At 36.0% G+C, this 11,931-nt stretch overlaps 2 protein-coding genes across 2 annotated transcripts; both read right to left on the minus strand.

Moving 5' to 3' along the window:
- LOC109330887 lies at positions 5,855–7,258 on the minus strand. Its single transcript, XM_019565157.1, has 2 exons — positions 6,810–7,258; positions 5,855–5,999 (listed from the first exon to the last, which is right to left on the minus strand). Exons 1-2 carry the CDS (start codon positions 7,256–7,258, stop codon positions 5,855–5,857), a joined length of 594 nt encoding a protein of 197 aa, XP_019420702.1.
- LOC109330888 lies at positions 8,865–9,456 on the minus strand. Its single transcript, XM_019565158.1, has 2 exons — positions 9,291–9,456; positions 8,865–9,124 (listed from the first exon to the last, which is right to left on the minus strand). Exons 1-2 carry the CDS (start codon positions 9,454–9,456, stop codon positions 8,865–8,867), a joined length of 426 nt encoding a protein of 141 aa, XP_019420703.1.

Genomic DNA, 11,931 nt, shown 5'->3' on the forward strand with positions numbered 1-11,931 from the left:
TATGTCATGTCCACCTTAGATAAAAACAATATATATATATATACAAATTTATACACACTTCATAAAAAATAAACATTACATAATTTGAAAACAAATATATAAATGTATCTATCATAATAAACAATCATACAAATGGATTAACACATACAAAATATAAATGCATATACATAATACAAAATATGTATAGTACATAACTTACATTCAAAATACATAACGAATAATACATTCATATATATATATATAATATACAAAATACATATGCATATATAATAAGAAAATGATACTATTTTCTTACATTTGGTATACAAATGCATATATAACAAATGTAACGCATTTTCTTATATTTGATAAAACATATATACATTTGTATATTTGATGTTCAATATTTCTTTAATAATGTATGTGGGGCGCCATTTTTCCCGTTTGGAATGTCTGCAGGTGAATAGGGCATGTTGAGCAGACATTTTAGGATAAATGAGCATATTTTTCATGCCCTGCCCACCCAATAAGTGCGAGTTGGCTAGGATCATAGGCTTTGCCCAAATTGCCAATAGTAACTGCAACTATAACTCTTACAAAAAACAATATGTGGTGTTCTTTCTCAACATAATCTTGATGTTTCAATCATTCGTGGCCAAGAGTATTATGGTGCAAGTAATATGAGAGTGAATTTAAATAGATTACAAGCGTTGTTTCTCAAATATTGTTCATAAGTTTATTATTTGCATTGCTTTTCACATAGATTTTAACTTGCTTTGGTTGATGCATCAAGAGAAGTTACAATTGTCCATCAGTTTTTCTCAAAATTGACTTTTATTGTCAATATTATGTGTTTCTCTAGTAAGCGTCATGGTGAGTTACAGGTTCTCAAACCATACGAATTTGAATATTTGGTAGAGATTGATGAACTTATAGATCGTAAAGTAGAAAATCATATTGACACTTTGAAACGGGCTGAAGATACTCGTTGGAGATCACATTTTTCTTCAATTGGTAGCTTGATATATATGTATAATGCAACTTGTATGGTCCTTCTCAAAATTATAGATAACAAGTCAAGCTCTCTTACATGTATAGATGTGGATGTTGCTTATAATACTATGATTCATTTAATTCATATTGATTTTACACTTGATGAAAGAAATTATGGGGATCATGAATTGCCTTTGTCAAGTTTTCCAACAAAAGTTCCAAGATATAATTAATGTTGTGCAGCTAGTTGAGAGATGGTGATTGGTAAAATTTATTGAAAACTGATACATTATCTTGTAAGCAATATGACATTTACATTTATGATTTTAATAACATTTATATAGCATGTGAAGGGTGGACTCATCATCAAAAGGATTACATCACATTTGTGCATCATGATAGGGTGAATATATTTCTTATTACAATTGACAAGGAGTTGTCGTAATTGAATTGCAGGTTCAGTTAGCAAACAATGGAACTTTTAACTCTGAGCATTAGTTTGGATCCTAAAGATGTTTACAAAACATCTAATATCGATAATATATGTATTCTTGTGAAAAAATTATATCCTATAGAGTTTAATGAGCTTGAGAAGATTAACTTGAGATATCAACTTCAACATTTTATTTTTGACGTTGTTAGCTATTCAAATTTAAAGAACCTCTCGACTATATCAAAATTAAGTGAAGTTTTGTCAAAAACGGGGAAGGTGAATCATATTACTTACTTGATCCAGTTATTCTTCTTGCCTTATCCTCTGGTTTCTACAAGTATTACAGAAAAATCATTTTCAACCATCAAGATAATCAAAACAATAATACGTAGTAAGATGGAAGATTAATTTCTTGCAGACAATATGATTATATTGAAAAGGAAATAGTTGAAATCTTTACCTCATATTCAATTATTGATGCGTTTAAGTCTTTAAAAGAACGAAGAGCAACATTTTAAATTAATATACATTTTTCTTTAATATCCTTAATTATTAATTAATTTTATTGAGAATTAATATGTTAAGTTTCGTTATATTTTTTTACTGAATTGTTTTTAATTATAAATTATAATTAAATATTATTATTCCTTCTAAATTTTTCATGGCATGTAATGATAGTAGTAGCGGTCCATGCTACAATGTTTAAAGTATAAATCCAACCAACCATGCAAGTTTCAAATAATAAGGACAAGCACTACACCACAATGACCACAAAATAATTAAGGTAAGGACCTATCTATGTTCTCAACGTAAGAATGCGACTACAAGTTTTGATCATAAAAGGATAAAGACAACCTCTTACAACATTTTTTAAGTTACAACAATATTTTTCTCTGAAATGGTGTCATATAAGAAATTCATTAATGCTTGGTTGAGAGAGTATTAGAAGCACTAATTGCATGGAAATTGATGAGAGCGCATCTGCTATTCTATAAGTTGTATCACTGCATGTACTATTAGTCTGTGATTGGTTGGAAAAAATATATTTAAGATAAAAAATTAATAATTAACTAATTTTCTGATCAATCACAACTAGTGGCACATACAACGATACAACTTGTAAAACAATATATGTGCACCCAAAGTTGTCACCATTGTATTCTTGCAAACTCCTCAAACTTTTTGTATGGTGTTGCATTCATGACCCTGCAATAACTTAGAATGGCCTCATATTAATATCTGAATAGTCATACATTTTAAGTGAATGCCAAAGCTAAGAACCTCAAACTTTGACTTACCTAAGTCCCTCCAACATCTTAAACAACTATTTTTAATATAAGGAAAATGTTCCTACAAAATTCTTCTGTTGCATAACAAAAGTAACATGTGTGAAGTTTATTAATAATTGATTTACAAGTAATATATATCACTTTCTTGTAATATAAAAAGATTTGTCAGAAAATTTGGTAGGATGATATATCATCATTCTTAATATAAAGTTAAAACGATAAACTTGAGATTATAAAAAAAAAGTATAGAGTTTAAAATATTAATATAACCCATAAAAACATTATTAAGTAACTAAACATATGTTGTAGAATAGTAAATTCCATGTAGAAAAGCAACTTACTCCCTCAATTTGGAAGTAGTATAAAATGTTTGTGAAAGAATTGTTACTCTAACATTTCAATTCCCGTCATAAATTTTTAAACTCCTTGAGAAGGGAGATTATTCCCATTCTATCACACCTCATTACCTCTCATATCAAGAAAATCTTTGGAGAGAATAGCACAACAGAGATGAACAAATAGCACTTGACAACCTAAGCAGTGATCCATACAACTAGAAAGTCTAAGTCTAGTCAATGTATTAGATTTTCTAGTCCTGTGATTTTATTTAATTTGGGTCAGTTTTTTATTTAAATATTTTATCTTGTTTTAGATTGTCTAGTCCCGTGATCCCTCTCCGTAGCAGGGGTTTGTCGGGCATCATAAAGTGGATTAATAGGACAAGATGAAGGACTTAATGGTTGAGAAAAATGTTTCTCTTTCTTTGTTAAGGTTTCTCCTTCATTTGAATGAGGGGTTAATTCCCTTCAAAGTATTGCACAACTTCACTGGTCACGAGACGAGTTTCCTTTTAAATCCGTATTCTAGGTTTCGCCTTCATTTCTCATATGATTGATTGGCCGAGATAAAAGGAAGAACTCCTAAGTCAGTCATCAAAGGTAGAAGGATCAAATAGCCTTTATTTGCAAAACGAATCCCTATTAGGAATTTCCTTGAAAGGTTAAGTTGTGCATCATAATAAGTATTTCTCTTAGAAATTAAATCTTGATATTTCACTTTATATATGATGATTTTTTCGAATTTCGAATGAATGTCGAGTTGGCTTCGTTTATTGTCAGTCTTACTTGAGACTATTTCTTCGCTTTTCTCTTCTTCGCTTTTCTCTTAACTCTTACATCCATAACCAAAACTTCATATTGGATTGTCAAGCTCTCTTTACATATGACTTTGCGTTCTAAGCAAAACTTTATATTCATTTCTGTTGTGTAATGACTCATATCTCTAGATAATAGCAATACAAGTTATGAGTTTGGCCTGATGTAAAGGGGTTGAGGTAGAGAGATATATATTTATGTTATATAAACCTAATGTAACAAGGAGAAGAATAGTCAAACACAAATACTTATTCTCTAATAATATATAGTGGTAGTCTCTCAACGCTTCCGGGGATAGAGGCACAATTGGTCGAACCTCGTTATCAAATCTCTTGTATTATTCTTTTTTCTCTATACTCTTTTACTATTTTGTTGCTAGCTTGTTCTCAACAATTGGTATTAGATAGCTCTTAACTCATGTGCCAAATTCGAGGTGGAGAAGTTCAATGGAACTGGTAATTTCGGATAGTGGCAAAGGAGGGTTAAGGATATCTTGGTTCAACAAGGTCTATCAAAGGCGTTGCGTGAGAATAAATCAGAAGGTATGGATCAACTGGATTAGGAAGAGTTGAAAGAGAAAGTTGCATGAACAATACAACTCTATTTATTAGATGAGGTGATGTATCATATTCTGGATTTGACGTCACCAACAGAGGTATGAGAGACATTAGAGAAGCGATTCATGTCCAAGTCTCTAAAAATAAGAAGTATTTGAAACATAGACTATATTGCCTGAAGATGTAGGAGGGTGCTAATTTTCAACAACATCTCAACAATTTTAATCAAGTGATCAATGATTTTCCAAAACTTGATATGAAAGTTGATGATGAGAATAAAACAATAATATTACTGCGTTCTTTTCAAAATTCCTATGAACACTTGGTGACAACATTGACGTACGGGAAAGACTCAATCAAACTAGATGAGATCACATATGCACTTTTGTCTCACACTCAAAGAAGACAGGATGTAAGGGAAGGGTCTCACGTGATGGTTTGTATGTGAAAGGGAACCAAACGCATGGGAGGAGACAAGGCAGAGGAGGTCCTACTGTCGCGACCCGATTTTCGATTGGAAGACCGGCTCGGGACTTAGGATGAGGCGAACTCAATATCTACCTCTCTCAGATGATTTGGAGTCGTTACTACGTTTTTTGCGGTTGAAATGTAGAAAACTCTCGTTTATGCCCAATTTGGATAATATGGTCTTTACACAAAGATTCTAAGCTCTAGAGTCGATTACGGATCAGGGAAGGTATTAGCATCTCGGTCGCTCGTATTAATGGTACCTTTGCTAATAACATTGACTTTTATACCTATAAAAATTATTTATTTAAAATCCAATTACTAAAACAAAATATATTTTTTTATATTTATATCTGACAAGAGTTTATCTTGCTCATACGTATCCTTAGGTATAATAGAGAAATCAAGACTACGTATTCCAGCCATATTGATTTTCAGGCCGAGGAGGATGGCATAGATAATGTGGCAGTCGAACAGTGGCAGAGATGATACGTGACTATTACGGATCATGTTGTGTAGGAGGAATATCATCCACAACTGGGCCAATGAAGTCATGTGCTTTCGATAAATCTGCAATGGATGGCCATCAGAGTTAGTGGTGTAAGATTGACCAGGAATGCACAACTTCTGAGCGGTGTTAGTCGGGTCGAACCCGCCTTGGGCTAGAGTACGAGACTTCTGAATCATCCAGTTGTACTCGTCCTCGGTCCCGTCGGTTGCTGCATCATACGAGCTACCCAACAATTCATTGATTGTATCTCTGTCAAATAGCATCGTTTTTCCTCTCACCAAGAATTTGTAAGACAGCTCTTCTCCCCCCTCCTCCAGCGGGTAAGCATTTGCATAAAACTCACGTACTACATCTGGATCAAATTTCTCATTTGGGGTGGCCAATATCCACCATTTCAGCCGATCTAGATGCATAGTGAAAACTGGAAGGTCCTCTGTCTGTAAATGCACTCGCCTCTCTTACACAAAAATCTAGTTGAGGAGCAGGAGATAACGATCCTCCTTGCCCTTTTTCTTGAATTTGTTTCTGTCGAACGCTTGCGGGGCCTGGGAGGTTGATACACCCTTCAATTTCTTGGGAGAAGGGGGATCATTTGTAGCAATAGACTTTCTCCTCCTGTAACATAGAAAAACCAAATACATAGTGAGTGACATTACATAAATTAATTCACAAATGATATTCATTGCTACAATGTCACTATAACAACCGCTTAACCAACTCGAACACATGAGTGCCACTTTTATGAATTATATTTGGGGTTTCCACTTAGGAAGCCCGGGTTTCTTGATATGGGCACTCATGGTAACACAACAACAATGCAATGTAATACTAATGATAAAGTAGCATCAAGAGCGACCTAAAGTACCTAAATGTACCTAAACGAATGGGAATAATCAAAATGCACAAATAGAGAGGTAATAGGTTCAAGATGCTAAAAATGCACTTACATTGGTCCGCTCATGATGCAAAGCTTGTGTGTGTGCACTAACTTATGAAGAAGAAGAGAACTTGGGCTCTTGGAGAGACTCACGAGGTTGCTTTTCGTGTTTGATTGCAATGGGGATGTGAGGAGTTGGACCCCTCACACTTGTTTTTAAAAGCAATTTCGCAGTCTCTCGCTTGAGCGAGAAGCTCAGAAAAATATGGACATGTTAGCCTCGCTTGAGCGAGGAGCTCTCGCTTGGGCGAGGATTGGACAAAACATTTCAATAAAAATTTGCCTTCCTCGCTTGGGCGAGGCCACTCTCGGTTAAGCGAGGGACCTGACACTAAAGGGTCACTTTCCTTGCCTGAACAAAGCATGCCTCGCTTGAGCGAGAAATACCCAAAAATTCCTCTTTTTTTTAATGCAAGCAGAAAAGAAAGTTGGATTGCCTTCCAGTTAGCGCTTGTTTAACGTCATTAGCTTGACGCTTGTTCTGTTACGCATCCAATAAGTTGATGATTGTGGTAAGCCGTTCGACGTCACCACCCAAGTAAGGTTTCACCCTTTGGCCATTGACTACCCAGCTACTCTGAGATGCTGGGTCTTGCAATTTGATTGCACCATGCGATTTAACTTCCTTAATTAGGAAGGGTCTTGACCATTTAGACCTCAATTTGCCCAGAAACAACTTCATTCGGTAGTTGAACAGCAGCACACTCTGACCCACCCGAAAGTCTTTTTGATGGAGCTTCCGATCATGATACAGCTTGACCTTCTCTTTGTATAATTTGGAAGATTCATAGACAGTGAGCATCATCTCCTCCAAATGTTGCAATTGAAGTTTCCTTTTATCACTTGTTGCTTTGGGGTCCAGATTGAAAAACTTGAAAGCCCAGAATGCTTTAAGCTCAAGCTCTACAAGCAAATGACAGGCCTTCCCATATACCATCTGAAATGGGGATAGTCCAGTGGGTGCTTTAAATGTTGTCAGGTAGGCTCATAGTGCATCATCCAATTGAAGAGACCAATCCTTCCATGTGGTTGACACAGCTTTTTCCAAAAATTCTCTTGATCTATCGATTGGACACCTCCACTTGTCCATTTGTTTGCGGATGATAAGGTCATGCTACCTTGTGTCAGACCCCATAGTGTTGAAGGACCTTCTCCAATTGTGAATTGCAAAATCTGATCCTTTGTCACTAATAAGTACCCGGGTGTGCCAAACCGACTGAATATATTCCTCTTCAAAAACTTGATCATAGTCATAGCATCATCCTTTTGTGAAACTATGGTCTCTACCCATTTGGACACATAATCCACCGCCACCAGAATGTATACTTGTGAACATGACAGTGGAAATGGTCCCATAAAATCAATTCCCCAGCAATCAAACACCTCAATTTTGTGAATGTTTGTCAAAGGCATTTCATTCCTCTTAGAGATCCCACCTGATCTCTAACATTTATCACATTGTTGTGCATACTGATGTGCATCCTTGAATACAGAAGGCCAGTAGAAGCCAGATTGGAAGACTTTTGCAATTGTCCTCTCTCCATTAAAGTGCCCTCCATATGGCGAATTGTGATAGTGCCATAGGATGCTCTTGGCTTCTTCTGTGGATACACACCTTCTCAATAGTCCATCTGACCCAGTCTTAAAAAGATGAGGGTCGTCCCACACATATTGACGGGACTCTCGCAAGAATCTTTTCTTTTGATGCCACGACAACTCTTCAAGAATGACCCCTACAGCTTTAAAGTTAGCCATGTCAGCAAACCATGGCCTTTCCTGAACCATGAGAAGCTTCTCATCAGGAAACTCCTCCACCACCTCTGATTCTCTTACTGTGACCTCTTGATTGATCAGTCTTGATAGATGATCTGCTACACAATTCTTGCTCCTTTTTTTATCCTTGATCACCAAGTCGAATTCCTGCAACAACAAAACCCAACGCAACAATCTCGGCTTGGAGTCCGATTTAGTTAGCAAGTATTTTATAGTAGCATGATTAGTAAAAATTATGTCTTTGGAGCCAATCAAATAGGATCTAAATTTCTCCAAAGCATACAATATAGCTAGTAGTTCTTTTTCTGTGGTTGCATAATTAACTTGTGCCTCATTGAATACCTTAATAGTATAGTGTATGGCATGGAAAACTTTAGCCTTTCGATGTCCTAGTACCGCGCCAACAGCATAATCACTAGCATCACACATAAGTTCAAAATCAAGATGCCAGTCGGGCGCTACTATAATAGGAGCATAAATCAGTTTTTGTTTTAAGGTTTCAAAAGATTTGGCACACTCAGCATCAAATTGAAAAATAGTATCTTTGTTTAAGATATTGTTGAATGGTTTTTCTATTTTAGTAAAGTCTTTAATAAACCTTTTATAGAAGCCTACATGCCCAACGAAACTCTGAATTCCCTTGACATTAAGTGGTGGTGGAAGGTCCTTGATGACCTCAATCTTTCCCTTCTCAACTTCGATGCCCCTTGAAGAGATCTTGTGTCCCAAGACCACTCCCTCAGTCACCATGAAGTGACATTTTTCCCAGTTCAATACCAAGTTTGTCTCAACACATCATTGCAGAACGATGTCCAAATTTGCCAAGCAGCTCTCAAATGACGACCCGAAGACCGAGAAGTCATCCATAAAGACCTCAATGCACTGCTCCACAAGATCAGAAAAATAGCTAACATGCACCTCTGAAATGTTGTCGGTGCATTGCAAAGTCCACCTGGCATCTTCCTGTATGCGAAGACACCAAAAGGAGAAGTGAAAGCTATTTTTCCTAGTCTTGGGGATCCACAGCGATCTGATTATTACCAGAATAGCCATCCAGAAAACAGTAGAATTCTTGTCCAGCCAATCTTTCTATCATTTCATCCATGAATGGCAGAGGAAATCAATACACATTCGCCAACCAGTGACTGTTATGGTCGGGATGAGTTCATCCTTGTCATTCCTGACCACAACCATACCTCCCTTCTTTGGGACCACCTGAACAGGACTAACCCACTTACCATCATATATGGGATAAATCATCTCAGCATCTAATAGTTTCATCACTTCCTTCTTCACCACTTCCTTCATAATGAGATTAAGACGCCTCTGAGGTTGCGCCACCGGTTTGTAATCCTCTTCCATATGGATCTTATGCGTGAAATAAGATGGACTGATTCCATGAAAATCAGCCAGTGTCCACCCTATTACCCTTCATTCTTCTTCAGCATCCCAAATAACAACTATTCTTCATCACATGTAAGGGCATTGCTGATGATTACTGGTTTCTGCCCTCCTTCTTCTAAAAATATATACTTCAAATGTGAAGGAAGTAATTTCAACTCCACCTTTGGAACGACAAGTGCATCGTATCGTCCAAGTAATAAAATTCGGTAAAATACTGGGATATCGTCCTTTGGGAACAAACTAGATTTACACTAATTCCTACAAGAATGAATTTAGTATATATTTATAATGATGTGTTTATAAAATTTTGTATTTAATTGTAAAAAATCATATATTGAACGAAAAAACAAGTAAAATAAATTGGGATTAAAATGCATCGTTCTTTACCAATGACATCCATGGATTCAATTCCAAGTGAATTGTGAACTTACTTATTCAGATGCACATATCATTCAAATCATTCACATCAATCCCTTGAGTGTAAAATCCTAGATAATCGTTCAAATACCAATTCCTTGGATATTTGACTGATTAACTAGCATTAAATTCCATGTAAAAGCAATTCATGCATCATTCTTTATTCCTAGAGCAATGATGTATGAAGGAAGATGATCCAGGTTCGGCTTCAAGTTTAACTTCCCAATTAAACTTGAACCCAAGAACAAGAAATTAGTAGCAAATTAAAATCATGGATTAAGAACGGGATGAACTTCCCAAAATCAAATAACAATTACAATGGAATCGAATCCATGAGTACAAAGGTTAGAAGATTACATTTCGAATCCCACAGCAAGATCTAATCACTCCATCTCGCTATTACAACACTCGAATCATGAAATTATACAAGGAATAATGTGAAGTAGAATCGTTTCCACGATTTCTATCCTAATCTCCCTATGTTTCTCTCTATTTTCGTGCCAAATATCTTCTGAAAAGTTAATCTGATCCCTTTCTGACTTCTGAAACCACCAATATCAGTTCCAACTTTCAAACTCTCGCCCAAGCTAGAGATTCTTGCTTGGGTCAGGATCTCTCGCTTGAGCGAGGATCCTTCACTTAGCGAGGATCAGGCAGGACATCAGGGCCTTTTTAGCTCCAATTGTCACTTGGGCGACAGTCCCTCGCTTGGGCAAGGGACAGTAGTGACTTCTGGTGATTTTTCTCCTATTTGTGGCTTGGGCGACCCTCCCCTCGCTCGGGCGAGGCTTGCGGTGCTCAAAAGTACCAATATTCTCTTTTTTCTCCTTTTTTCTTAAATATTATCCTGAAACAACATAAACACATAAAATTTCCTACACAAAACAAGATTACTAAGTTATCGGGAATCTTACATAGGTGCAGCATAAATGCGCACTAAGTGCCCCAAAAGCATATGAATTTCCTTAACAATTTGGCACTTAATAGATTCCAATCTTTCTTGCTTTTTAACATAGAAGAGAATCATATACTTATAACAGAAGAAAAAAACTGAAAGTTACTTAAAAAGGAAATTTTCCTATCAACTGAAAAAACAGACTTTTGAAAAGTTTCCCAAAAGGGAAAGGATAAACATCACTTTGGTGATTGTGCTATGGTGATTGGGTTTTCTGAATGATCATGTTTTCAACATTTTGAAACCGAATAATTTAAAAAAAAAAGCGAAACCGCTAATTAAAACGACAATTAATCATTCGAACAAAACTGCTAGTAATTATTTAATCACCACCTAAGATTCAAAGATAAATTGATTCTGAAATATCTAAAAAAATGTTGTTTTTTATTTCTTTTTTTGTTGTTTTCAGATTTTTATATTTTTTATTGATTTTATAAATAGGCCGGACAAAGTTGAGTGTTCACACCTGCCAAAGAGAAAAGAACAAATTTCAGGGGAAGAACACTAGTAGAATGTTATAAGTGCAAATTTAAAAATACAATTGTCCCAATAAATGGAGTCCTAGCAACTGTTAAGTGCCAAAAATTAGTAAATTTGTACATGATTTGTGGGGCACTTAGTATGCATTTATGTTATAATTGTATACAATTCCTGATAACTTAGTTAATTGTGCTTTATCTAGGAATTTATTGCGTTTTTGTTGTTTCAGGTTAATAAATAAAGAAAAGAGGAGAAGAAAAGAAGAAAGATGAAGATTCTGAAGAGTGCATATCTCGCTTAAGCGAGAAAAGAGTCGCTCCAGCGACAACTAAGAGAAAAAGCAACAAAATACCTGATGCTTCTCGCTCAAGCGACGGATCTTCGCTCAAGCGAGGCGTCCTAGCTCAAGCGAGGTAGTTGGCGGTAATTCATCAATTGCCTCTGTTGCTCGTCGCTCAAGCGAGGAGCTCAAGCCTGGGAATCTCTTAGATCCTCACCCAAGCGAGAATATCTAGCTTGGGCGAGAGTATGGAAGTTGGAGATAGAAGTAGCAGTTTCAGAATCGAGATGGGAGTCATTCA

Source organism: Lupinus angustifolius, chromosome LG17, assembly GCF_001865875.1.
Source record: "Lupinus angustifolius cultivar Tanjil chromosome LG17, LupAngTanjil_v1.0, whole genome shotgun sequence".
In the NCBI taxonomy this organism is placed as follows: Eukaryota; Viridiplantae; Streptophyta; class Magnoliopsida; order Fabales; family Fabaceae; genus Lupinus; species Lupinus angustifolius.

What these genes read in the sequence shown, in the direction of transcription:
- LOC109330887 (XM_019565157.1), bottom strand. Translation starts at nt 7,258, where the DNA reads ATGGTATATGGGAAGGCCTGTCATTTGCTTGTAGAGCTTGAGCTTAAA. An exon ending in ATCATCAACTTATTGGATGC is followed by an intron (nt 6,000 to 6,809) that starts GTAACAGAACAA and finishes TCTATGTTACAG; the next exon opens with GAGGAGAAAGTCTATTGCTA.
- LOC109330888 (XM_019565158.1), bottom strand. Translation starts at nt 9,456, where the DNA reads ATGGAAGAGGATTACAAACCGGTGGCGCAACCTCAGAGGCGTCTTAAT. An exon ending in GGTGGTCCCAAAGAAGGGAG is followed by an intron (nt 9,125 to 9,290) that starts GTATGGTTGTGG and finishes GGTAATAATCAG; the next exon opens with ATCGCTGTGGATCCCCAAGA.